The sequence below is a fragment of the Molothrus ater genome, chromosome 6 (genome assembly GCF_012460135.2).
Source record: "Molothrus ater isolate BHLD 08-10-18 breed brown headed cowbird chromosome 6, BPBGC_Mater_1.1, whole genome shotgun sequence".
Taxonomy (NCBI): Eukaryota; Metazoa; Chordata; class Aves; order Passeriformes; family Icteridae; genus Molothrus; species Molothrus ater.
Window position 1 is genome coordinate 27,130,490 of NC_050483.2, and position 27,882 is coordinate 27,158,371.

Genomic DNA, 27,882 nt, shown 5'->3' on the forward strand with positions numbered 1-27,882 from the left:
GCAACAGAGCTGGTTTTAGGGTTATGAGCTTTGAAGTAAAAATTAGTGTGGCAAAGACAAACCCAACAAAAATACTTAGTCTGACTTCTTTCATAATCCTTGTTTAGTGACCTGTGCTTAAGGACCAGCACTGAGCCAATCAGTTTTACAGCAATAGTGCACTGCTCAGTAGTGATAGTCACTGAGCACAGCACAATCCCAATTTTTCATGATTCAGAACATTTCTGATGCATGTTCCCATATATGCCACTGCCAGTGCTGCTTACTGTCCCACTGCATGCACTGTGTTGGAATATCCCTCAAAGAAGCAATTTTTGGGCATGCCTCCCCCTGAATTTTAGATCTGGTGCATGTTGTGTGCAGACATTTTATGTTTCTTACACTATTTTGTGCTTGATTATGCCTGCTCATGTCAGTTCTGTGCAATGACAGACTGATGATTGGTACTTTTGGAAAACACTGCCATTAGTAATAATGGGAACATCTGGTAAGCTGGCAGCTTTACTCCAGATGTTACATTATCCACATGATACTGATGCTTCGTTTAAAACTGAGCATCCATTTTATCTGAGCATTCAGCTTTTGCTTTTATGATTCTAGCACAAGAACTGGGGATTTCAGCTACCACTGAACTGGAACAACCAACGCTAACTCTAGACTGAACTTGCCGCTGTGCATTACTGTCAGTACATTTAAAGTTCATCTAGTTTCTGTACAAGTATGTTGTTGGAACACTTAACTCTATAATAAGTATTTTCATTTCACAGAATGCCAAATCTTAGAGCCAAACCTTTGAGAAGTTTAGCACTTTAATACTGAAAGATTTAGATCTCTACTTAAACTGTAGAAAACCCTTTTTATTTTCTGATACCAGCATCCTTTAAATCTGGAACAGTGATCTCCTTGCCCTCTTGACTTAATCACAAAATACATTAATGTGGTGTTCTATTTCAGGCCAGATCTTCAACACTAATGTAAAAAAAAAAAGCTGTCATGCAAATCAGTAGCAAGAACATGTAGGACATAAGGGAACTAATTATATTTCAATTTCACATTGGTAGTTGTAAATTGTTTCTGTATCCTTTAAACTTTCAATTTAATGAATTCTGTTTACATTTTAGTCCCAGAGGTAGAAGGGGAAACAGACAGCATTAGTGCCCTGTGCTCTCAGATCACCAGTGCTTTCAGCACACCATCAGAAGATCCTTTCTCTTCGGCCCCCATGACAAAACCAGTGACAGTAGTTGCACCACAGTCTCCTGCCTTTCAAGGTTTGTGATTTCTTTGGGTGCTGGATGAGGCTTGAATGCACATAATGTTGCTTTCTAGTAACACATGGTCTTAATTTCTTGTGCAAGTCCTGTTACCAGTATTTTGGGTGAATGCATCCTGCTTTATTCATCTTGTCTGTTTAATTTTTCTGTGGTTTTGTTTTTAACAATAAGTTCATGCACCTACCAAACGATAGTTACCTCTAAAAGGAACAGGCTTTGAGGTAATGGCTACTTTATCATTCTGCCTCCTGAACTGCATAGGAGTGTGTCATAGGAACCAAATCTCGCAAGGGAAGGGATTTTGTGCTACCATACTGGTAAAACCATAAAAACTGTAAAACCATACTGGTTTTTACACAAATTCTTAGATAAGTTGTGGGAAAATGCCAGCTCTAGAACTCATAGCAGCCATTGGTATTCCTTTCACTGCTATGCTTTTATAGAAGTTGTGTGAAAAAAGAACCTCTCCGTGTTAAATGTAGTTATTGTTACTTTGTATTTACAAAGTGTTGTTCTTTTTAATCTAAAATTAACTGTACAATAACTACTGGTGTGCCATATCTCTTCCTTTTAGAAACAACAAATTTAACTTCAGTCAGTTGTCAGAACTCAAGGCCTCCTAACAGACATCAAAATCCACCATCCCATGATTCTTTTAACAAGTGTTGGCTTGGTGAAATGAAATTTACTCTCTGTATTGGCTGTCAGTCCAGTTTGGCTACTTACACGAACTCCTGTCATGTGGAAGTGTCTAAAAGTGTTGTATGTGGATAGGTATGACCCGGCCCACTAATACTCCAGTCACGTGCATGCCTTGCATGAATTAATCGCACTGATGTTGTCTGCTCCCATTTTAGTTAATGGCACTGCCTCTGCCTTCTGTGTGCTTGCTGCTAAACCATCCCAAGCTGCTGTAGTGTCCACAGCTATGCCAGTTCGTGAAACCAATCCTTGGGCTCATGCTCCTGCTGCTAATACTGGAGCTGCGGCCGTGGTCACTGGTAAGAGTGGAAGTAGATCCAGTGCATTGCTATAAGAACTTGGATCAAAAGCATAATTGAGCCCTTGAGACAATTGTCAGTGCCACTTAATGGCAAGTGGAAGGAACAGGAACAAAAGCTGGAAGTAGTAGTGTTTTGTGCGAGTGGATAGAGGGAAGCGATGAACTTGCTGGTGCTAGGTCTGTAACCTGGACTGATTCTTATTTTGGCAGCATTTTATAAAATCAGTGCTTAAAAAGGAAGTAATGAAGTTGTATGCAAATTTGTGTGTATAAAAGGGAAGGAGTCTGTGTGTACCCAAAATAATTTTATGTGTTCTTTTCACTAATGTACATAAGGAGGGATTAAGTGTGTTGCCTAAAGGCTTAGAGGTTCATTTCTTCTGTTTAGTAAGTTTAGTGTGTCCCTCCAGGCCCTGTCTGCACTGTGTAAGGTGAAATAGTCATCCATGTGGGCAAAGAGGCTAGAAGGCTGTAGTCTGAGTTACTTCATGTCATGGTGTAAGCGCCACTCCACGAGAGAAACTTCGCTAGTGAAACAGTAGGTTCTGCTTGGCCTTGTAAGAGCACCGGACTTTGTCTGTAAAACAGTTTCTTAGACCTTTGTGTTCCAAGTCCACCAGTCCTGAGCTGTGCATTCAGAAACTGATACTTCCCAGTTAGGGGGATTAGTGATTATGGACCAGATCATTGCCACCAAGTTATGAGTGCAGGCAGCAGCTTTCCTGTGTACCCTAAAGTCTTAGATGTCTGCTAAGAAGAAAAAAACGCCATAAATCTCTGCTTTAGTGAAGAAGCACTTACCTACCTCATCTTGAAGAATGTCTTCCTAGAACAGAACAGTACAGTGGATGCATAAAGATGCTTCCAATAGTGGGAGCATCTTTCAGTCATGTCACTGTGTGTTCTTGTGTACACCCTCCAGTCTTTCTAACCAATAAAAGGATGAGGAGTGGAAATATTAGTGACTTGCCCATGCTTTCCTTCTCAGGCACTGAATGGAGCAGCACCTCCTCAGGTGCGGCCTCACCGAGTCTCTTCCAAGGAAATCACAGACGTACTCCCTCAGAGGCAGACCGCTGGTTGGAAGAGGTCTCAAAGACTGTCAGAGCCCAACAGCAGCCAACCTCAGCCCCAGCCCCACAGCCACTGCTCCAGCCTCCTCCAGCAGCTCCAGCCTCCCAGTCGGCACCAGCCTTCCCAGTCAGCACCTTCATCGCGCCTCAGCCTGTGCCGGTGGGCGTGGTACCGCCCATGCAGCCAGCATTTATTCCAGCTCAGCCCTACGCTGTAGCGAATGGGATGACCTATGCAGCCCCAAGCGTCCCTGTGGTCGGGATCACACCTTCCCAGATGGTGGCCAACGTCTTTGGTACTGCCAGCCACACTCCAGCGGCCCACCCGCACCAGTCCCCCAGCCTGGTGAAGCAGCAGTCGGTCCCTCAGTACGACAGCGGCAGCAGCAGCGCCACCGCCAGCCCCTTCTTCCACCCGCCCGCGCAGCACAACGGCTCCGCCGCCTTCAACGGCGTGGAGGGCGGCAAGTGGGCTGCCGAGGACAGGCACGCGCAGCCCCCCTGCACCCGGCCCACAGCTCGACCCCTTCGAGGCGCAGTGGGCGGCTCTGGAGGGCAAGGCCAAGCAGCGCACCAACCCCTCCCCCACCAACCCCTTCTCCAGTGACCTACAGAAAACATTCGAGATCGAACTCTGAGCACTCCTGGGGGGGCCGATAAATTGTACATTAGGCTAGAGGGATAAAGGGAGCGGAGGGGACTGTTTCTGATCAGTTTGCTTTGATAATCCCAACAATGGTCCCTTCAAACAAAAATGGGTTTGGGAGGGAGCAATTTTGGGGAGGATGGAAACACACAGAGAATTTAATGTGCAGTTCTTAAAAGGAATCCTGGAGCCACCCCAGTCTGCATTCCCTCGTCTCTTGGAAAGCTGTAAGTCAAATGGAGCAAAGGAAGGCACCCAGTCCCAAAGCCTGTTCTGCAGAAACATCAATCATCTCACAGAAAGGAAGGCAGATGTTTGTACCTGTGTCCTCCTGATGCCCTGGAAGCCCTGGATGTTCCCCCTCAGGGAAAAATTGGATAGGGTGGGGGGTGGATATGGGTGGGATGTTGTCACCTTAGCAAAAGCTAGGTTTGTGGAAAAAGCTGAGCTTCCATTTTGAGTAACAAAGTGAATATTATATGTAAAGAATAAAGTAAAGCCAAAATCTTTATTTTTATGCATTTAGAATATTTTAAATAGTTGGATATTAAAAGCTGTATGAGTTGTAAGTAATCTTGCCAAAGGTTAAAAAACAAGGGGGTTGGATGTAAGAAATTGTACATAAGATTGATTTATCGCTGATTCTTATAGTAAGTAATATTGGGGGGGGTGGAAAAAGGGGCTCTAGCTTGTTCTTGTATCTGTTCATTGTAAGTAGCATATTGCAACAACAATCACAACCAATAAGTCATTATATCGTAGTTTTAAATAAAGAAAACTAAAGAATAGTATTGTCATGGTTTGAGAACCATGGGGAGAATTTACTGTTTTTTATTGGAATCAGTCTACATATTCTATATAGTATGGATTTTTTTCCTTTCATATATTGCTGCAGTTTCTTTGTCTTAATCTATTGGTTCTAACACTACTGTGACAACTTACTGTCATCATATCTACATCCTGGGGCTGCCTGGGAAACCATTTTTATGTTTGTCTGTCAATAGTTCTTAGAGGTTTTTAACTTTGGTTTTATTTTTTCCCACTGATTGTGAAACCTTGTGGTTAAGGCTGCAGCTGGTCCAGGTTCTGCCTCTGGTGACTTGTGAAAACCATCTCATTTTAACTTTACTTTTAAACTTTGGCCTTACAAGCAAATGTAAGTTATATATATTTGTACTGATGATTTATAATCTGCTTTAACAGAAATAAATGTTGGTGGTAGAAGCACTGCCTGTGAGAGACTTATTTCCCACAGTAATTCAGTTTCAGCATTTGCCCTTCTGGGTATCTTCTGTCTTGTCAGGTGGATGTGGATCAGCACATCCACCTTACAAGACAGGCTGCTTAGGCTGCTTGCTTACCTAGCAGCCTAAGAATAATATCTTAACACCTCTCATTTTCTACAACCTGTTAGGTTGAGTTGAACTTTAAAACTGAATTTCAAAATATCCTTGTGATGCATAAACACTTAAAGCTCTGAAATAGAGGTCTTTATTGAAAACATCAGATTCTGGGTTTGCAGGGCTGTATTTTCTATCACTAAATATTTACAAAGAGACAATTCAGTAACATTCAGTAATGGCAAAAAGGAAACCTCTTTTCTTCCCCTACTATTAGAAAGAGACATATGAGATAATGATGTATGTTCACCTCTTCTCCATTCTTCCACTGAGTTAATATCTACCCTGTTTGTGTGACTGGTTCTTACCACATTCTTATGGGCACCACGTCAGGTTAGACCAAGGAAAAAAGTCAGACTCCATAACCTGAAGGGGAATAAACACTGCCTTTGTTAGCCCTCCAATTTGAGCTTGCCAGCAGTTTCCATTTCCAGGCAAGTACAGTGAGTCTTACAGTGACAGTCTGGAAAATTACAACTTGTGACACTACAAATTCTTACCTGTGTTCAGTATGGTATGAATAGTAATGCAAACACTCCCTGTGGGATTTGAGTTGGTGTCAATGGTTTTTTCAGTTTTCAAAAAGCAAACAAGTATTTATAGACATTTATAGTAGGAAAGAAAGCAGCTAGTTATGTATCTTTCACAGTAAGGGCCCCAAGATCAAGCTGAAAATAGCCCAGTATAGTTACACCCTTCTCCTGCCCTGGAGATAAGCACCTCCTACAACCCATTGTTTAGAGAAAAAAAATTAACATCTTGATTCTCAGATAAAAAAGTAAACCTTGAGTAGGTGATTAAGTGGTACTACAGAGAGGGAGCAGCTGATCTTGTCAGAAGAAATGCAAAGATCCTTTAGTTAACTTGATGGCATGGATTTACAGCAGGGAGCTGCATGCCTGTCAATCCCACCTTTACTGCCATGGTTGTGCAGCTGAAAGGAGGTCAGCATCAACTCTGCACTAGCCAGAGCACTTCCAATGTTAAAGTCCTTCCCATCATCAAGGCAGGGGGCTGCTACAGCCCTAAGGAGTCTGGAGAAAGCACTTCCTGGCCCCATCTTACATAACCACAGAGTTTAAATGACAGGTAACTACACAGAATATTTAAATATTCTAAAAACAAGGCCTCTGGCATCTTAGAAGGGGATTTTACAGAACTGGTTACTTACTCTGGGACAAAAGGGTCTGACACGTCCACAATCCACTTCCAACCATGCTCCTGAGCAGAGCCTGACTACCCCTTGATGTCACACATGGAACAGAGAGGGCTTCAAAATGACTGGAATTTACAGAGTCTCTGATTAGTCCCTGATCTCCAAAGGCAAAAATCATACCATTTACTAAAATGGTAAAATATCCCATACAGACACACAGAGAAAAAGGTGCTGCTCTGAGATGTTAAATGGAAAAACATGTACAAACACAAGTGGATGTTTTCAGGACCATCTCATTGTTCTTAAATATGCAATAATTTCAAACCTTATATTGTAATGCCTGCCCTGCATTCCAGCAGAGGATTTTTTCCCTAATCAAATTAAAGGGTCTTAAATGCAAAATAAGTTCTTTTGTCTCTCCTAGCAAACAGAATCTATCAGACCAAAGAAGGAGCCAGCCCCAAATAGCTGTGACTGTCACCTGTCTCTCCTGTAATGGATTGCTTGTAGACTTTGCTGTTCGTTGGCATCCTAGAGCAGTGTGTTCAGTCCTGAACCATACCCGTGCTGATTTAGCTGCATTTCTTAAAAGCCTTAAAGTAACACAAGAAGAAAACAGAAGTAGAAAAACCCAATCCTCCATCCCCCAAACCAAAATACCAACAACCTCCTTTATACCTACATCTATGCAAATAATACATGGGTAATGTTGCTAATAATTATGATCAACCCATCTAAGTCTAGAATGAGGAAGAAGGGGACTGTCAGGGCTGATGCTAGGGTAGGACAGTAGTGTGAAGGCTGTAAAAGAATCCTTTTGCTCAAAAGTAATTCAATTTTGAGATACTGAAGATACTCAAGGTCTTTTCTGGTTTAACATGATATAATCAATATAATCTCACCTCCCCACCCCTAATGCCTGAGATTTTCAGAGCCCCAGATAAGGGGGAGTGGCAACACTTGCTGCCACTCCATGTTGGTCTTGAAATGAAGGATGCTTTTCAGCTACAGCTGCTCTGCATCTGGAAGTCCTAACTTGTTAGCCTGTAGCAGCAGGCATCAGCTCAGGCCACATGCAGAGCCAGGCTTTCCTGAATTTAACTGAGACTAGAGCAGATTCTTGGGAGGTGTGTTCTGGCAAGTGAAATACCCCTACACACGTATTTCTATGTGTTTATTATTAGCCCCTGCCCAAACTCAGCACAACGTCAGAACAGCACAGTTCCAGCTCAGGGGAAAAAGATTACCTGCTAAGCCTTCCTAGAATGAGTGCTATTTAAACTGCAGCATCTCAGAACAGGTAACAGTGTTGGTATATTCATCTAAATTACCCCTAGCATTCAGGAAGGGCTAAAAGTAGTTTTCTGTTTTGTCTTAAGCTTTCTGTGAAGCCTTGCTTCTGCATTTCACTCCAAAGCTGATTGCAGTCAAGAAGAAACCAAAGTCACCCTATTAGAAATTTGTCTAAGGTCTGCTGGAATAAAACAGTTACAGTGTCATGACATTACAGCTGCATCCCCAGAGCCAGTAATCTCCTAGGACCTGAACACTAATTTTGTATGCATCAAGCTGTTTCTCATGGCCAGAGTCCTTTGCATTTAGATGGAAAGTGCTCCCCAGGAGCACTTGTTCAGCAAAACTCATTGGAGGAACAAAGGTTCATGGCTCATTAGTGCTTCAGTTGAAATGGTTCAGGCCCATCTTCAAACACTTCAGAGATTATGTTTTTAAGGGCACTTCTCTCTTGCTTGTATGAAGTCTCCCTCTTTCATGCTGGTCATCTGCCTTCTCTAGTCACATCATCCTTACATCCCTATTATCATCTGGTTTCTGTGAATGACAGCAACTACTCTTAAGAGATGGATTAGGTACAGCAAGGCATACAGGGGAAAAGGAGTTTACAATACACCTGAGGGTGGTGGGTCTCCCACCTTTGAACATTTACACTCACTACACGCTGTTCAGTTCACCCTCGTGGGCTTTCCAGCAGGGCAGAGTTCCTAGAACTGTCCCATGCAGTAAAAGAACAGAGTTGAGACCTCCAGTCTTGTCATCGGTCACTGTGGTAGTGGCTGTCACCCGCGGGGGTGCGGGGGGCTGCCCTGGGGGCGGTGGCGGGCACAGCTGGCGCAGCAGAAGCTGGAATAGTACTCGTTACCACAGAGCTGGGCCTGCAGGATCAGGTCACAGTTGGCAAGGTGGGGCTGGTCCACGCACTCTCTGCTCAGGTCCACAACATGATTCACAGTAGCTGCAGCCAAACAAAGGGTGAACCGGCTGTAAATTTATCCTCAGATTGCTATTCCATCCCAAAAGACACAGCATGTTCCTGCTTCCTCCACCCCACCAGCTCTAAATTTAGTCCAACATCAAGAAGGAGAGATGAGTTTCAAGATGAAACAGATACCTCTGGTGAGATACAGGAGGAAAATGCAGTTTCCAGGGAGAGGAGAGACCACTCTATCTACCCTCTATATAAAGATAGCTGGATGGTGTCTAAAGTCCAACTACAAATCATGCAACCAACTATTTGGTCAAGCAACTATGGCATTTTGGCTTCAGGAAGTTAATTAGGCTCCCAGTGCCCTGGTCAGGGGGTGTTTCCAGCATCCTGCTTTTCCGTCCATGGGCTCCTGAGGCAGCATGACCCAGAGGCTCCTGCTGCTCCCAAAGCCCGAGGCTGGTGCTGGACTGGCACACACAATGGGTGTGATAGTGGCCAGGGGCCGGGCACTGTGCTGGGAGAAGCAGGAAGGCTGGGCTGGACTCACTGCTAGGCCGGCTCCTCAGCATCTTCACCTCCGAGCTGGCGCTGACTGAGCTGCTGCCTCTGTAGGCACTGCATGTGTAGGATCCCTCATCAGCCTCTTGGACGTTGATGATAGTCAGGCTTCCATCCTGGGACAGGTGGATGTGGTGGCCATCCCCCCACATGGGAACTCCATTCCTGTGGTGAAAAACAAAATATTTCACTATTGCCACCCTTGGGTGCTAAAGGAGCTTCCTGTGCTCTTTGGAAAATGATGTTCTGTGAAAGGGGTGATTTTTTACAAGTTCAGCAGGAAGGAAGAAATCTTTTGCACAACCTGCCCCTGCAGTTGGGTGGTAACATGAGCCTGAGTCAGTCTGTATCCGTTGCCCAGTGTCTGCGTGGGAGGTAGCTGAGTCTGTGTGCTCTGTGCAAAGATATTGCCCTTTCTGCTAGCACACATTCTTGAGGTTTGAGGAACTAAGAGAAAATCCAGTGTGCCTTTCCCTCTCTCCAGGTTGTGGTCTGTCAGTACTTGTTTGGCTGGCATTGATAGCAGCACATATTGCTTGATGAGCATATAGGGTAGTGAACAATGTGCCCTCTTTCCTCTCCCTTTTTAAAAATTTGTTAAAAAAACCAGCAATATTGTGTCTCTGTTCAGTTCTTCCTAGAATAATCTGTGCCCAGCAGGAAAACTGTCTGAATTGTGAACTCCTGGTTACCAATGAAATGAAATTGGTTTCACTGAAAAGGGCTTCGTTCCAACTCTGAAACATGCATTTTTTTGTTAGGTCAAATACCAAACTTATGTATAGAAGAAAAGCTCTGTGTGTGAGATGGCCCACTTCAACTTCAGTCCGAACCCTTGGAATTTCAACATTTACACATCCATCTCTTTGGATAGTTTGTAAGAACGCTCCAAAGCAGAACTGATTATTTTCAAACAGGAAAAACAATCCTCACTAAACACTTGCACAAATTCAGTTTCCTGGTAAACTATCAGGATAAGAGGACACAGCTTTTCACTTTTAAATGCTTCTAAATCTCCTTTGCTCCCAGACAGTAAATAGAACTGTTGCAACAGGAAGCTGGGAGAAGAGGGTCCAAAATGTCTGTCACAATTAGGCAGAGAGGGTTTTTTGAAAAGCAACTAAAGCTTTTTCTCTGATTACTTATTTTCATTCATGTTATTTTCATGTCACTAGTTTTCCAGCACAGAGCCCTTCTGAACTCCATAAAATCTTAGTTTAATGTCTGATTTTCTCCTTATTTGGGTGGAACATGAACTTGATGACCCCCACACTCCACAGGGATCTTGTTCAGGATTTTTGGGTAATATCCAAGTTGTTTTAAGAAAGGGTAGGTGATACTAGTTGGGGCTGATAACTGTGGTCTCTGCCATACCTGGCAAGCACCCTGCATTAACATTTGGAGGGTAAATGATGAGGTTTAGGAAGAGAAGGAAAGAGAAGTTCCATCTCATTTTTGCTTACCTTGACCACCTTATATTCACATTGTTGCCAGTCACTGTACAATGAAGCTGAGCAGTCCCTCCTTCAGGTACCGTGATGCTTGGCAGAAGACCAGTGATCCTCAACTCTCCTGGACCAGAAGGGAAATCATCACTAGCAGGGGGACAATGCCACCCTCTCCCTGGGAGTAGGAGCATTCCCTCATGGGAAAAGTCCAACACATCCCATAACGAGCTACAAGCCCCTGGGCCTTGAAACAGCATGTTTGAGGCTGTGCTGTTGTTGCTCTGGGGAATGTGGATTTCCTAGGACTTTGGCCCAAGAAAGGACAAGTAACAGAGGTCTCAAAGCTGGACACATGCATGTCACATACACAGAAGAACTATCTCTTTAGTTTCTCTTGCTCTTATCCCACACCAGTGTCCCAGAAACAAGGCCCTGAGAGTCACTCTTACTGTGCTGTCAATCCCCTTTTCCCAGCTGCCTGGAGCACTGGACACATGCAGATGACTGCTGGGTAAAACAACTCATTCTTCCCTTGCCCTAAGGATGCCTGGCAAACTCTAGGTGTGAAGCAAAGAGGCACAGCCAGCAATGGAACCCACGCTGGCCCTGCACAGGGCCCTGTTTCCCCCTCCTGTGCCCATGAGCTGGGTGTGCTGCTACCCACCCCATACCTAGAGGCCGGAGCAGGACCTGGCGCTGGTCGCGGTCACGTCCATTGGAGGCAAGGCAGGTGAAGAAGCCAATGTCCTCAGAGCTGACCCTGCTGATCAGCAGGGCCCCGTCCGACTGCTGCCTGTGCCTGGGGAACAAAGCCAGCGTGTCCCTCAGCCTGTGCTTGGGTCAGGATGGCACTCCTGGGAGCCAGCAGAGGTGAAGCTAAGCCTCGTGTACAACTTTGTAGTACCACTGAGCAAAGACTTAGCAGCTCAGATGCTGCAGGGGTTGTAATGCAACCCTTAGTCCTCAAATCCCAGCACTGATGCTGTAACAGTCTGGAAAAACTTGCTGCTAGAGCAGATTTCTGGGAGCAGAGAGAGGGGAGAGCAGCTGTAGAAGTAGCTGTGGAAGTTCACTGAAGATGCTCTGATGTCTCTCGGCTGAGAACCTCTGCCCTTGCTCACTGACCAGCTGGTTTTTGGTAAATTTGCTAGCCATGTGTTCTTTTTCTGCTAACCTTATAACTGAATAAATTTGAACCCTGGTTCACTCATAGACCCTGTGTCACAGCTGTTCCCTCAAGGGTTCAACATTCAAACTTCCATCTGTGAGGGAGGGAGGACAGGACAGGTCAGCAGTATGGCCTGGCCCTGATGGAGGAGGCTGGACAGCATAAAGCCAGACAGGCCCTCACTGCATGGCCAACAGCTCTGTTCTCTCAGAGAGGAGACAGGGAAGGAAAAGCAAGGAGGAGGCTCTTCTCATGAACAGCTGGAACCACCTGGGAGCTCACCTGGGAGAGGAGAGGGGCTGCCCATCTTTCTGCCACTCAATGGTGAGAGCTGGTGATGCTTCCACTGTGCAGGGAAGTCTGACTCTCTCACCCACATTGGCCTCCACTACTGTGGGCTCGCTCTTATCCATTTTCAACCTGCAAAGTTCACAAGCACAGCAAAAGAGGTAGAAACTTCCTTGCTCAGCATTTGACCTTCAGCACAAGGCTTTAGCAATCACAGGCCTTATTTTTTGCCTCCAATGGCAAAGGGAGGCCTCTACTCCCATGAGAGCTCTGATGCTTGCCATTACCAACATTCACTCCGAACATTCAGAAAAGAGCAGCCTCTATAAAATCCCGCTCTAGTTCAGTACAGCATGGTGCTGCGCTCCTGTCAGCCAGCTTAATTTACAGACAGCAACCCTTATAACAACTCTGTGGATAACAGCTGAAGATGCATTAACAATGTGAACACATGGCAAACAGTACAAAGTCCTAAAGAGGACACTGAGCAAGATTCCCCTTAGGTGCTTCTCTGGCATGCAAAAATGAGCCTTTTTAGGGTGTGAAGAGCCTATTGCAATCACCTGACTGCACCAGGTCCAGGAGCTGCTCGTCCACTTCATGCAGCAGAAAGGTTGAGGTCATGTCCTCACATCACTCATCTCATGTTCTTTGCTCTCTTATAACTACAGCTAAACACTGTCTTAGAAGGGAACTAAACCATGTGTTCCCACACTTAAACAAAACGTCATCTACCCTACCCCCATTCTGTGACCTGAATTCTTGATCTCAAAAAATAAAACCAAAGAGCCTTAATTCAATGAATCACTTATTACTGCCTTTAGCAGAAGCAGCTAAGGAGATTGCTGCAGAGTTCAGCAAATTGGCTGGGTTTTAGGCTGTAAACTCAAAAAAAGAGAGAGATCAGATCATGGCCCTATTTAATCTGGAATCCCAACATGCTTCATTTAAGGCAAAAATAATTTGTCCCCCTTTATTTCTGTGGGGCCTAGAAGCAATAAAAAACTATGCAAGAAGCAACAAAAATACCAGTATATGATGAGACAGTTTTGGCTCAAACTGATTTGTTCTCAAAACATTTTAAATTAGTTAGTGGAGGCTGGAGGAGCTGAAGTTTTCTTCAATGCACATATGTCTATTTTGTGCTAGTTAAGCAGCTCCTATTTGCTTTGCTTTTTTTCAGAACAGGTTTCTCTTTCTGCCTGCACTAACATGAACAGCTAAGGATGCTGCCTCAAGACTTCTTTTGTTTGAGCCCAGCTGCTTTGCTGCCAGCTTGCCTGTGCATCTTTGCTCAGAGCATGCTTCTTTCAAGAGATCCTTGGGGAGGACAGAAGACAGCTTGCGACTGGGATCTTCTCCCGTTCCCGTTGTCAGCAGTTCAGTACTGCAAGCTTCCCAACTGTGCCCTGGAACAGTTGACCCAGGACCTTTCCAGTCTTTGGCTTTTCTACATGAAGAGATGCCATATGGTTCATCACCTGGGCTCCATGGACAAACTGTTGCTGTAGGTGAACGTACCTGTATATGAGCTGCTGAGGCATGGAGGAGCCAGCTGCCTGCCCAAGCTGCCTGCCTCTGGATAATGCTCGGCGCTGCTGATCTGCCTCCTGAAGGACCTGGCCTCTCTCACCCTCAGCCACAACACTGCTCTTGTACTCTATTCAAAACAAAATGCCATATGTGAATAAAAGGACAGTTCTTACTGTGACCTATTGCATAGGGTTTCTGTGAGCCTGGGAGAGCTTGCTGAACCAGAGCCAAAGAGCCCTTCAGCCATCTGCTTTTTGGCTGACTAGTGCAGTAAACCTGCGCTGTCTACTAATGAGACTCATAGACCTGCAGGCAAGCAATTTTAGACTCCTTTTCCTCCTCTGTCCGTGAACATGTTGCAACATCCCTTAGGCCACAGTGCCTTCTGCCCCATGTGCCATTGCTGTGACAAAGCACACTTCAGAGATTGAAGGCTACAGGGTGCCTTTCTGGCCCATCTTTTGAGATTAGTCTTTCATTTTTTTGGTTTTGTTTCTGAAATAAGGCATATTTTTCAGAACAGGAAATTATTTGTTACCCAGCAGGACCTTTTTGGGCAAAACACAAAACATAAAAATGCACCAGCAGTTTTGTTTTGGATCAGGAGGCAGCTGATGGCTCTCAGGGAGGAAGACATACTTGCCGTGATAGAAACCGGGTGGGTTACAGGCAAGACACAACTCCATTAATGGGGTGACACTGCAGGGGAGAAAGTATTTTAGGGCTAAGGCTTGATCATGAGGTAACACCAAAAGAGGCCCTGCTGCCTCCACACTCCCTCTTGGCAGCAGAGGAAGTTTCCTCCTCCAGCCCGCTTTATTGAGCCTGTGCTCAGTAACCATTAATGAGGAGCCCCGAGTAGAAGATAATTCACCTGTTATCTGCAGCTGAATCTGTCGGCTCTCGGTCCTCCTCCCGTCAGAAGTGAGGCACGTGTAGGTGCCAGCGTCCTCGGGCCCGACGTGGCTGATCACCAGGGAGCTGTCGGACTGGTAGGTGTGCCTGCAACACGGGGGGAGCGCTGCCGCCTGCCCGGGCACCCACAGCAACCCGCCAGGGCACAGCGGCCAGCCCGGGCTGGTGTTACACAAACCATCCCCATGTGGGGCCCTCCCTGGCTCAGAAAGAAACAAAACCCTGCTGACCACAGACGGGTCACAGGCAGGGGGAAAAACTGCAGCAGAAAGGAGGTCAGGAACAGAGAGGAAAACTGAGATGGAAAACAGGGAACTGCTTTCAGTAACTCTCCCATAAGGGGGCAAACTGCCCTTCCAGGGGGGAGATTGAGTCCCAGCAGTCAACTGCAAACAGAAAAGCATAACTGTGATTTTCATAACACAAAAGGACTGGCTGGCTCCGGACAGACTTGCTGGAAACAGACTTCCCAGGAAAAACAGGTTTAAAGTAGTTTAAAAAACAATTGTGCTAGAGATTTTCAGCCAGAGGAATTCTGGGTTATTAGGCTGCAAGTTTCACCCCCAGCTACTGGCTTTGTGCTGCCCCAAGATGAACCCAAGACAAGCAATATTTTTCTGCATCATTACCCACGTCAGCTTCCACCAGTGTTATGGGACAGCATAACACTTGCTCTGCCCCATAATTCTAGCCAACACCTCATTATGGTGCAGACCGTACCTGTTTCTGCTATGCACAGAGCAGGTGGACAGTAGATGAATATGGGAGTTTCTTTATTTCTTTAAAAAAAAAAAGTGCGCTGGTTGTGGCTGGTGTAGTGTTAATATTTTTTCACACTAGCTGGTATGTGGCTGTGCTTTGGATTTGTGCTGAAAACAGTGTTGATATTTTCACTACTGCTGAGAAGTGTTTACACCAAGTCAAGGCCTTTTCTGCTACTCACCCCACCCACCAGCGGGCTGCGGGTGCACAAGAAGCTGGAGGGGACACAGCTGGGACAGCTGACCCTGACAGACCACAGGGATATTCCATACCATATGGCATCATGCTCAGCATGTAAAGCTGGGGAAAGGAAGAGGAGCAGGGGGGAGTTCAGAGTGATGGCATTTGTCTTCCCAAGTCACTATTACATGTGATGGGGCCCTGCTCTTCTGGAGACAGCTGAACACCTGCCTGCCCATGGGAAGTGATGAATGAATCCCTTGTTTTGTTTTGCTTGCACCCACGGCTTTTGTTTTAGCTTTTCAACTGTCTTTATCTCAGTCCCTGGATTTTCTCAGTTTTACCCTTCTGATTCTCTCTCCCATCCCATCAGGGGTGAGTGAGCAGCTCTGTGGGGCTGAGTTGCCAGCTGGGGTGAAACCACAACAGTCTTTTTTGGACTGCATATTTGGCACTCTGCCCAGCAAGGAGCCCATCTGCTCTACAATGAAGGGATCTGAGCTCACCTGTCAGAGGAGATGGGTCGGCTGTTCTTCATCCACTCCACTCTGGAGAGTGGGGACACGCCTGTCTTGCAGAGCAGCTGGATGTTTTGTCCCACAGCTGCTGTCACAAGATGGGGCTTGCCTTCCTCCAGGATTGTTCTGAAAGAGAAAGTGATTCCATTGGCACTTCTGCTGCCCTCCTCACCTCTGTGTCCTCTCATGTGACTCTGGATGAGTTACAACCACAAGGCAAAGCAGGACCAGCTGCCAATGCAGCTTTGAGCAGATGCACTGGGCAGCATGGGGAGCCCTCTCCTGTACAGCAAAGGCTGCTGTGGACAGAGTGAATGCTACAATATCTCCTGGAAGAAAGCCCTGTAACCCCTCTCTTCTGAAGGAACAAGGTATAGCTCAGCTGACAGATAGATCCAGTGCAGATATGTTTAGATCTAGCTCTACACACTCCTGATTTTCAGAGTAACACTGTCCGGATCTTGACCCAAAGTCTGCATCTTACAAGTCTTCCCTAGAACAACCCTGCTCCATGCAGTGCTGAGATAAAGGCTCTGAAGTCAGAGTGCCAGCTAAATTTGTTGGTCAGAACAAGAACAACACCTATGGATTCTCATTTACAGTGTTAGAAGGCCTCCCAGACAGAGACCTCAGGATTCTGCAGTCTTTTCATACATGATACTTCAGTTCTGTCAGAGACCAGGGAGTATGTGAGGAAAGAGACCGCAGGTAATGCCAGGGCCTGAATACCAGTAACTTGATTAACCAAGGGGCCACATGTGTAGCTAATCCATCACACGGTATCCCCAGTTAGCTAGTCCCAGCTGAGGCAACATTTTCACTCCAGAGAAAGTTCCACTGATGCTTCATAATGAGCTGGCAGAACAGGGGGGAGGGATAGATGGAAATCATCACCTGTGCAGAGCCTGTGCTGGGAACAGGTCTGCAGACTCCTGGTGCCCAAATCCCTCTGTCACAGAAACATCTGCTCCGAAAGCTTCACGCCACTGCTTGCCTTCCCGGGACAGGCCCTGCTGGCCACCGCTGCTCTGCCTATCCGAGGACCCAGGCAGGGCCGTGTCCCAGGAGCGCAGCTGGCCCAGCCTATCCAGTCTGCTTCTCTGGCTCTCCAGCACCCCAGTCCTTGGCAAGGCCTCTGGCAGCACGTCCCTCCTCCAGCTGCGGCTGTCTTGCCTGGGGAGTGAAGCCCCATAGGTTCTTCCTTCTTGGCCGTGACTTGCAGTCTCTCTTGTGGGTGACTGCTGCTGACCCTGAGCACGTCCTATGTGAGAACTGGAGGCAGTCTGCTGGTGTTGCAGGGCTTCTGTGCCAGAAGAGGGCTGGAGCTCCAGATGGCTGGCCCCCACAGAGCTGTGGCACGCTCTCATGCACTCCTCCTCCGAGGCAAAGCTGTTTTTATTACCATGACAGCCACCATACCAAAACCGGTTGCACTTGCCAACAACTCCCACAAAGTACCAGCGAGTGGTCCAGTTGGTGCAGGGGCCGTGGGCACTGGGCAGCAGGCACATGACAGGGTATGCTACCAAAAAGAGTGGAACAGAGGGAGATGTGAGGGTCACAAAGCACAAAGGTCCAGGGGCTTCACACCACCACCTAGATGAGTTATCTGATGGCCCTGTGGGCAAAGGGCAGGTGGGAAAGTAGGACACCTAGGTGTTCTACCCAGCTGTGCTTTGAAACTGAGAAACTGCTCATATGTTTCTTTTTGCCTCAGTTTTGCCTCTGATGGAAGAACCATTCTCAGAGACATTTCTGAATCTAGATACTAGACAGATGCTTTACAGCCTTGCTTGGAGAATTCCGCAACTGCAAAGCAGGCTCTGGAGCTTCCTCTCCTGCAAGGGACACGTGGCTGCCACTTGTACATTTCCAGCTCACAAAGCAAGTGGCTTAGACCCAGCTGTGAAGAAGACTCATGCATTACAGAATACCCCTACACACTGATATAAAGAGGAGCATGGCCCAAGGTGTTTACAAACCCAGAGCCATGGGTATCAGCCACATGCTGACAAACACTGGATGCAGAGCTCTGGCTGCAAGGTGCTTTGTCAAGCTGTGGCTCAGCTGAGAGAATCCAGAGAGTTTTCCCCTTCCCCAAGGCTGCACCACAGGGACAGCCACTGAGCAATCTCTGTGCTGCAGCAGGAGGGCAAGGCCCTGCAGCAGCAATGTGCCTGCAGAGGGTACAGCTGGGCACTAAAGGAGCAAAGATGCTTTTGCCCACCAGCCCTAGTGTCCTCATAGCACAGCAGGCACTTGATTGAACTTTGCTGGCTAAGGGCATCCATGCAGCCCTAAGCAATCCCTCCTTCCCCACGTAGTTCTCATTTCTCCCCTGTCCACAGGCTGTCTGAAGACCGAGTACTATCCTGATTCCACAGGAGATCCCTACTTTGACGTGGGTAATTAGTTCAGAGCACTCCAGGCTGCATCAAAGCGTCTTCTCAGGGACAAACAACTCCTGAGTAGTCCTACAGACTGACAAAGATCACACAAACACACTTCTGTCCAACTATCAGCAGAGGACAACAATAATTTTTGCGGCAGCTGGTAGAACTGAATCCTCAAGCTGCTTTTCTACACTCCAAGCTTCTGCTGCCCCAACTGCCAGGTAGAGATTCTCTTCAGAGAGATTATTTACTACATTTTACAGAGAGCAGACACAGGAAACTTCTATATGCTACTGGACTCTTTTTGTGTATCTAAACCAATAAGGCAAAGCATCACTTACGGTAGTTGGGCCTATTGAGACATCCTTCCCCTCGAGGACCTTTGGCTGAGGCGATGTTGTCAAAACAGCAGCCGTACATGGAGCCGCGGCACTCGCCCGAGGGCTGCTGCTGGGACAAGGCTTGGCTTGCCTTGGGGACAGGAATGGAAAGTCAAGAGTTATCCTCACGCATGAGGACAGCAGCACATGCAAAGCACAGTGTGCAAGCTGTCAGCTGCACACAGCCAGCTGCTAGAGGCACCACTGTTTGCTTGTTTGCCTCCTAGAGGCTTTTGTCCTGGGAAGGGGTGGGAAACTTGGCTGTCAGCCATGGAGCCAGGGCTGCACTTCTCTGCAAGGCACAGCTAAGCAGCCCAACAGCAGGCCAGCTCTTATTGCTGCCACTAACATGCACCCCAACCTATAGGAGGGATCACCTCCCCACCTTGAAATAATCTGCAGAGTTGACAAACAAAAGCAATTAATAGAAGCCATGCTTTTCCCTTTATTTTCCCCTAGAAACTGGATAGCAATCTTCTGACCAACAGAAATTTAATTACTCAGGATTATTCAATCAGGTCTACATAGGATGGCTTTCTACTTCTCAGACATCTCCCCACCACCTGCTCTGTGCCCTGCTTGTAGAGGATTGCAGGTGAACACTCCAGACTGAGCAGGAGCAAGGGGAGCCAAAGGGCTTGATGCCATGCCTCAAGTATTGGTTCCTCAGCATTACTGGTGGAGATGAAGCCCAATGGAATCCACAACGTGAGTCAGCAGGGTCAAATCTGATTCTTTGTATCTGATCTTCTCCTAAAATGCAAAAAGCTCTTGTACTTACTGCTGGAGTGGTTGTAGTGGGATGATTTTGTCTCGTTTGAATGTCATGGTAATATTGTGGGCATCCAGTGTTGTTTGGACCCTGGGCAGCTGATACTCCATCGGGGCAGCAGCCATACCTGCAGACAGAAGGGCTGCAGTGACACCTGACCTGCCTGGTCAACAGACATGGGCTACAAGATTCAGGAAGGGCATTGCCAGGAAAGGCAATGCCTCCCTGCTCAGGCCTATCTACTTCCAGCTACCTGTTTTGGTGGCAGGTGCTGAAAGGGCAACCTCTCCCGAGAGGGCCCGATGCCAGAGTGCGCCCATCTGGACAGCAGCCATGTGGGCTCTGGTGGCAGTCCTGGGAGCCAGTCCCTGCAGGGGGGTCCTGAGAGAAGCTGAGCCGATGGGAACCTGGGGAGCGGGACTGGGGCTCCCAGTGCACAGCAAACAAGTTGATGCCCTGGTCTTTGGTGGATGGAATGTGCTGGTTCCCTGAAGCACTATGGGTCATGATGTTCCCAGGGTGCATTCTTGCATCATCAGAATCTGGGGAGAGAACTCAAGGTATGAAGGTGAGCATGAAAATCTGGCCAACTTTCCTCCTCTCTGCTCTCTTTCACCTGCCCAAGGCTACCTGGCAGGATTTTCTGAATCACATCTAGGGGTGTCATCTGGCCCACCCTTCTCATCTGGCTGAGGTACTTTGCTCATTGCCTTGACCATTCTTCCTGCTGTTCCATGAGAAACCACATTGCTGTGGTCCCTTCACATCATCCTTTCTTGTTCCTATGATCTGCTTTGGGCATAATTTCTTCCAGCCAGCACTTAAGTCATGCTGACAGAACCTGGGATCCATCTCCTGTACAGTCTTCTGCATGGATAGATTCAAATACTGCTCACTGTTGGTGTAAAGGATCTGCATTTTGTCCCTGGCTCCTTGAGTTTATAGGAGCCCATGAAAAAAAATGAGAGAAATGAAGAAAAGAATGATCCCAGTCCCTATCACAGCCTATTCCAAGTATCCCATCATCAACCCCCAAATTAAAAAAATTCTTCCAAACCTGGGGCAGGGCTGTTTGGATTGTAACGTGTCAGCAAGGACTGGCGAGTGACATTGTATCCCATAGTGTCCTGCATGCTGGGGACCTCTGCAAAGAGACACATACACAAAATGGATGCAGTTAGTCCAGCACTGTGCTCTAATAATTGCAAATACATCTAGCAGTCAGCAGGAGACAACAGTTGATGAAAATGTTCCTGTTCCTCTTGTGCAATAGCTGCTGAGCAGCAATTGGATTCAATTGGATTGTCAGGACAAGCGACCTACAACAGGCAGGCAAAAGTCAGCCTTGCAGCTCTGACATGGGGAATAGACACAGACAAGAAGCAAAATGTTCTGAAAACTTGTGACTCCTTTAGAGCCAGTCCACAGAGGGATGAGAGTTGGCTATAGTTTTTGCTACTGAGCCTGCCCAAGCTATCATCCTTCTGGACTGGGATGTCTGGGATCCATCTGCAGCACACACACACTGGATCATAGAACACTGGATTCAAAACGGACACACACCAATGTTGTTCCCAAGCCTGTTGCATATATTTCAAACAGCACAGGTACTGGGACTCTAAAGATGCTTTGTGCACATAACCTTGGCAAAATCACAGGATGGAGATAGCCAGGCAAAAAGCTGAGAACATAAGTTGGTGCAGAGCTGGGAGTTTCTACTCCTAAGCAAAAGCATGCTGGGAAAAGCTGGGTGTGCAGCAATACCACTCACGCTGTGGCAGGTAGCAGGGCTGTGTGTTGCAGCTGCCCAGGGTGGCTGGTTTTTGTGGCTGGATGGCTCTGCATGTCTCAGCACTGTAGACTTTGGAGTCGCCGTCAGCACAGATGACCTGGCGTGTCCGGATGCCTGAATCGCAGCTCTTGGAACACTTGGGCACAGAGACAAGGCACTGAGCAGGCAGCAAAGGCTGAATGCAGAAACCCCACGGATCACAAGTGGGGAACAGCTGCATGATTAGCTGCAGGCTGAGCACAGCTTCCTCCACCAAGACAAAGCAAATAATATTTCAGCTGGAATCATCTGAACAATTAGAAAACCATACTTTAAACTATTTTACCAGATGTTCCACCCAGCCCTGAAGCATTAGGCTCTGTGCCACACTCAGCCTGTAACATCCAGATGAGCTGCTGTTACCCACAGCGGTGTTTCAGGGGGCAGGAGAGAATCATTTCAGCCTGAAGGCAGAAAGGCACCTCAATTCTCTGGGGATCCACCAGCTGTGGGTGGGTCAGTTTGCATTCAAGAACAACAAATTACAACTGGAAAGCAAATGAGGGGCTTTCTTGTAAGCAGCTAACTGGAGTTTGCCTTACTGGAAGCTGTGGATGAGAGGGACCAGAGGCTCAGAGGAGGGGATAGGATGAGGTGTCTTTGCAACCCACACGGCTCATGGCAAGTTCTATAAACATTTGGAGAGTATTTCCCTCTAATTTAGAGAGGCAGATAGGAGACCTTCTGATATCAGAAAGTCAGGAGAAAGATCAGATTAAGATATGAAACTTCTTTAGCTGTAACTAAAACTTGGCCCACATCTCATGAAGAAGCATATGTAACATGTTTTAGCCCAGAACAAGCTGGTCTGACAAGCACAGAAGTGAAAAAGTGTGTTTGGAAGTTACCTGATGCAATTGATATACCCATATCTCTACCCCCTGACACTTTTCCCAGGTTGAAGACAGTCTGGCTTCCATCATAAAGACAAGATTAAAGTACATTTTTTAAAATTATTCAGATAAACTGTGCTTCAGATAGATTAAAGCATATCACAAAGTGCAATTACCAGTTCTGAAGCCTCCAGCTCTGAGCCAAACTTGGGCTAAGAGCTGTTCTGCTGATCACAGCGATGGAGCAAAGAATTGAGAATAAGCAGCAAGAGTGGATTGTTTCAGCTTATTGGCTGCATTTTGCCACTGTCACTGAAACGATAATCTCCCCTCAGAAGGATTTATTTTTGTAGCAGCTGCACACAAAGCGGGCATCAGATTAACTGGAGCATTACTAGTGCCAGTTACAACACAACTGTGAGCCAAGAGGCTGGTAATGAAGCAGTCCTTGCTCCCAGCCTCAGTCTATGTGCAGACTGCATGGATCAAAGCTTGTTTGTGAGGAGCACAGCAATACAATCAGTAATTTTGGAGCCATGACAGCGAGGTGCTCACCAGACCCCAGTCTCCAACGTGCCAGCCGATTTCCTGGATGCAGTTTTCCTTAAGGCAGGGCCGGGTGGCCGATGGCTTTGGCTCCATTAGACAAGCGAAGTCCTGAGCCTGGGAGCCCTGCTGTGTCCTGCAGGTGACAGTCCGGGTCTGCACTCCTTCTCCACAGCTGGCTGAGCACTGCAGAAAGGGACCCAACAATTACAAAGAAGCACCTGGTTTCCTCTTGCAGGCTGAGCTCCCTATCATTAGAGCAGAGCACCATTTTGAGACTGCCTGGAACAACCAGCTATCATTAAAATAATTTTCTGGGGTGGGATTTAGCAGAGTAGCTGTTTATGCTGCAGAGTAGAAAATAAGGCATGGGAGCATGGGATAGGGTCTAGAAGATCTGGAGGTCACTGGATGATTTTGGCCTATTCATATACTTACTCTTGATGTCTCCCGAAAGGAGATGTGGAGGATGAATTTAGAAAAATATCAGAAAAAAGCCAGACACTGCAAAATACATTGAGAACAAGGCATGGTAGAAAATATCTGTAAACTCATGTTATTTACATCTGATTAAAATCAATGCAAGGTAAAGAATTTTAGGGAAAGTAAACGGTTAGGTTCTTATATTACTTATGTCTTTTGTTTGAAGACTTGTGCTCTATTTTTACAGCCTGGAGCTGTGACAACTTCTATACCAGTAACTAGTTTGTGACATTTTCAACACCCTCTTAAATTCACAGTGGTGTTTCCTGGAATCCAACCTACTTCTACGTGAATTACCAAGGTGTCTTACAGAGAGCATTAACTTGGGGACAGTCTGAATCACTTCAGATGAGCTTCCCAGCTGAGCTTCAGCCATTCATTTACCGGAGTAACCTTTTAACTCAGAGTACACAAAACACAGTTGCTTCTGAGAACACTGGAATGAATTACTCAGGCATCAGTTTGTAAGAACATGACCCTTGGTGCCCAAACAGCACTCTTACTCCACAACCCCAAAGTTCACACCTCACATCTCACAAAGTGGGGGGAAAGAGTGGGTGGAAGGACTCTCCAGTCTGGGTGATCATGCCTCAAAGTTGCATTTTGTGCTGTTGCACAACTCAGGCTAAGTGCAACCACAAGATTGTAAATCAAGTGTTGCAAGCATGTGTGCACTTCTTCTAATAGAGGAAAATTCACTTGTACTTTAGGGACTGAGTAGACATTCTCTTTACTTTCTAAGTCCTTGGAATGTAAGATGCCTTCTAAAAGCTGTCTGGCTGAACTGAGTGTGTACAGTTTGAGCTGTTTCCACTCCTGCAGACATAAATGCACACAAGCATCAAAAATGCACCACATGGCTGTGTTTGGAGAAGCCCTGTGCAGACATACAGCAAACAGCAGGTCACCAGTATTTCAAGAGTTTTGCTGTCCTGGCTGGTGATGCAAGGTAGAAAATACATAGAAATAACTAGCACAGGCAGAAGCCATGAGCTCCTGTTTCACAGAGGCTGTCCTCAGCTGATGGACAGAGGCTCTCCTGCCAGTGCTCCGACTTCACTAGGCCTGGCTCAGAAACCAAGTCAGTGCCAGGTGGGGGGGGGGGGTCTGATAAAAACACAGATGTGGAGAAAGGATTGGCAGACCAGGGAAGAGTGGACATGCATGAGAAGAGCAGAGGTGCAGGGACATGCACAGCTTTGAGGAACAGGGATATGTTCATAGGAGGGCATCGGAGGGCTGCAGGGAGAAGTTCTACACCTCTGCACGCCTCCTGTCCAGGGACACGTGCTTTTTGTAGTCCCAGAAGAGGAGCCTGGCTCTTTCTCCCTAAGCTTTGGCAGATGCTCCTCCTGGAGGTGCCAGGAGGCCATTGTCTGCCTGGGGGCACTGACCTGGGACCAGGGCCCCGTGCTCCAGGTGGCACACTGCCGGAGGTTGCAGGGCTGGCTGTGGCGCGGCTGCTGGGCGAAGGCCATGCACTCGGTGTCATCCACCACGCCCTGCAGGCTCTGCCCGTCAAACGCCACACAGTACACCGAGCGGGTCTGGGTGCCCCTGCCACAGGTGGCTGAGCAGGGTCCCCACTCCCCCGTTTTCCACCTGCAAGTCACAGAATCAAGCACAAAAAAAAAAAGTAAGCCAAACTGCTTGGAGGCACAGAGGAGTCAGTGCCACATCCCTGTAGAAATCAAAAGAGATGATGTCCCTTTGCAGAATAGAATCAGAGGCGAGTTCCCATTTGACCAAGCGTGCCCAGCTTAATTGGCAATGCAGAGCATTAGTCCTACTCCAGAGACATATCTCCAGCTAAAAAACACTTGTTTCTCTGGAAATGCAAAGCCCCTCCAGAAGGGGAAGATCCCTCTCCATGGCTTTTGGTCTCCTAATGTCTGTAAAAATGTCATGCCTGGAACAGAACATCAGAAAAAAAAAAAAAAAAAGGAAAGAAAAAGCTCAAAGAAAACAATCCAGATCAGAAAAAAATAAAATAAAAAAAAAACACCAAAAAACCCAAAAAACCCAAACAACAACAACAACAAAAAAAAAAAACAAAACAAAACAAAAAATCAACCAACCAACCAAACAAACAAAAAAAAACTACCACAAGAGCCTAATCCACACATTACACTCCAGATATTATCAGAAACAGTAAAACCAAGCCAAGTCCTCATTCTGCCCACAAACCATGCCAGGCACTCTCAGAAGTGCTTAACTTTTCACTGACGGCCAGTAGAAAGCTGGTTTATTCCTCCCATCAGTCAAATTCTCTAACTGCAGCACACATACAAAAAGCCCACAAAAATGTAAATAGATCTTTTCCTGTCTTTTGTTGCTAAAGCTGCTGCAGAAATGATACACCCTTGCTAAGTAGGGGAATGTATCCACAAAACAATCTGTCCAGATACTAAAATCTCTGCCCTTGGCCACCCCAGCTTCTCAGAACTAGCTGGGTAGCTCAAACCACACCTTGCATGGCCTGGCTTCAGTGACAATATAATGTTTCATCCCCAAATCCAGCATGCAGTGTAGTCCAAAGGCACTAGTTGTGGAGGGGGAGCATCATGGTGATCTGCTTGCCATCTGCTATGTACCCTTTTGGCCAGGTAAGGCCCAGCCAGGGAATGAAAACTGTTCATGTTTTCTCTCCCAGCATTCCAGCTACTTCCCTAGCCTGGCTCTTCCCACTCCTTAGCCATTTACAGTGGTGTGGTTGCAGGGCTTATAACAAATTATTAATCAAGTTTTTTCAAAAGCTCCAAAGGGAATAACTCCCCCCCCCCCCCCCCCAAATACTGTATTCTGCCTCCTGTAAAGCAAATGTACTGTTTTGGAAAGGCTGTATCAACCAGATGGGATCACTTAGAGCTTCCTTCAGTTGTGGATCAAGACTTCTCTGACCCTTGGTTCATTTCCTTTGTAAGACAAGGTCAGCCATAAGGCTGGGACCCTCATCAGAGGACAAAAATTGCCAGTCCTAAGCTATTAGCAGCTTGCTGGGGGACAATTGTTTTGCTTTTGATACTTTTAACTTCTCCTATCTTAGTGTACATTATTGTATCTCTCACATCTTACATGTTGTTTTATGCCTGCTATAGGGCCCATGCCAAAAAGAAGAGCTTTTAAGAAACTCCAAATCTTTCTCTATGCCATGCTGGCCAAAGTTACAATTGCCCAAACAATCACGCTCTCTTTTCTTTTGTGTTCTTTTCTTTATCTTGATAAGTAAATTAAAAAAACGAATCTTCCAGAACTTCTTTACCCTGTTTCCAGAGAGAACCTGAGAATAAGCAGCCAGAAGCTATGAAGAAATCATCCCCTTCTCAATCTCTAAGAATCAAGTTACCAGAGGCACGTGCAGCCACCTAAGCAAAGCTGCCAGCCAGCACCCTCCACCGCCATTTTCACTGGCAAGCATCAAAAGCAAAGCAACACCCACTTCTACCACCTGTGCCAAAGAGGAAAGCCCCCGTGATTTCAGCGAACAACTAGGTGCAGAGCAGAAGAGAGCAGCTGCCTTCCTGTGCTTTCTGTAACTTCCTTCTGCTTGTTACCTCTTCATCTGAGAGCTCCGTGCACTGCTGTGACTCCAGGCTTGTGGCAGGTAGATGTAAGAAGTCCTTTATGTACAGAACAAAGGTTTTAAAGAACTTAAAACAAGTAGCTACAGGCTAACATGTATTCAGAAATGTTCCCAGGTGCCCTCTCACACACAAGTGCTCTCAGAGGCCTCCACTGGTACACAGACACACGGAGCTAATGCTCATGTTACAGCCCTGGATGCCCATAAGAGCCAAGTCAAGCCAGCTGTAAGGAACAAGGTGGAAATGGCTGGGTGAAGGGGTTTGAAAATGCTGGAGAATGAAAAGACTCCAGGATTCATCCCTTCTAAAGGAACACACTGGGAATGCAGAAATGACATAAAATGACACCAACTCAGATCTTCTACTCTGTAGGCTCCAGCTCAAGAGAAGAAAAATGAGAGAATCTGTTTCATATCTCCTACATGGGCTAGGCAACTGTCTTCCACAATGCTATTTTGGAAGGCAAATTTAATTGGTCAATAAAATGAACACAGGTTGTATTAAGCCCTTTCCTTGTGCACACACAAATGTCCTCACTCATCACTGTGTTATCATCCCAATCTTTTGTCTTTGGTTTTCTCTTAGAAGTGAAGCACCTCCTTGGAGAGAACCATGCTGGAGGGCTGATGTGAGAGTGTCACTTTTTTCTCAGTTCCAAAAGCACTTCAGGAAGAAGTCAGACCCCAGAAGAAGGAAAGAAATCGCACCGTTTTGTCTGGGGACAAGGCTGATGGCCACACGTCCGGTTGTTGTCTGGTTGTGGCTTATTCCTGCACATATAGTCTGGATAAATTTCATTGTCTATGGTACAAAACACCAAGCGGGACTGGAAACCTGGGGGACAAGCAAGAGAGTATCTGATCAACACAAGCCACCCAGCACTAAGTTAGCAATACACTGGGGTTGGCAAGACA

The 27,882-nt window shown here is 46.6% G+C and overlaps 2 protein-coding genes across 2 annotated transcripts in view; one reads left to right on the forward strand and one right to left on the reverse strand.

Moving 5' to 3' along the window:
• NUMB (NUMB endocytic adaptor protein) overlaps window positions 1–5,220 on the forward strand; it is a 51,983-nt gene extending 46,763 nt beyond the window's left edge. Inside the window, 3 exon segments of the mRNA XM_036384934.1 lie at window positions 1,122–1,271; window positions 3,266–3,864; window positions 3,866–5,220. Coding sequence (XP_036240827.1) covers window positions 1,122–1,271; window positions 3,266–3,864; window positions 3,866–3,988 — 872 coding nt within the window. The 3' untranslated portion in view covers window positions 3,989–5,220.
• A 251-nt stretch (window positions 5,221–5,471) lies between these two features.
• PAPLN (papilin, proteoglycan like sulfated glycoprotein) overlaps window positions 5,472–27,882 on the reverse strand; it is a 43,344-nt gene continuing 20,933 nt past the window's right edge. The window contains exons 11-28 of the mRNA XM_054515312.1: window positions 27,676–27,802; window positions 26,939–27,004; window positions 24,779–24,986; window positions 22,911–23,087; window positions 21,463–21,619; window positions 20,749–20,835; window positions 19,945–20,245; window positions 19,701–19,818; window positions 18,881–19,010; window positions 17,041–17,668; window positions 16,135–16,272; window positions 14,646–14,773; window positions 13,760–13,898; window positions 12,233–12,370; window positions 11,454–11,581; window positions 10,798–10,906; window positions 9,324–9,499; window positions 5,472–8,803 (exon numbers count right to left, since the gene is read on the reverse strand). Of these exons, the coding sequence (XP_054371287.1) occupies window positions 8,628–8,803; window positions 9,324–9,499; window positions 10,798–10,906; window positions 11,454–11,581; window positions 12,233–12,370; window positions 13,760–13,898; window positions 14,646–14,773; window positions 16,135–16,272; window positions 17,041–17,668; window positions 18,881–19,010; window positions 19,701–19,818; window positions 19,945–20,245; window positions 20,749–20,835; window positions 21,463–21,619; window positions 22,911–23,087; window positions 24,779–24,986; window positions 26,939–27,004; window positions 27,676–27,802 (3,131 nt within the window). The 3' untranslated portion in view covers window positions 5,472–8,627. The remainder of the gene's footprint in view (window positions 8,804–9,323; window positions 9,500–10,797; window positions 10,907–11,453; window positions 11,582–12,232; window positions 12,371–13,759; window positions 13,899–14,645; window positions 14,774–16,134; window positions 16,273–17,040; window positions 17,669–18,880; window positions 19,011–19,700; window positions 19,819–19,944; window positions 20,246–20,748; window positions 20,836–21,462; window positions 21,620–22,910; window positions 23,088–24,778; window positions 24,987–26,938; window positions 27,005–27,675; window positions 27,803–27,882) is intronic.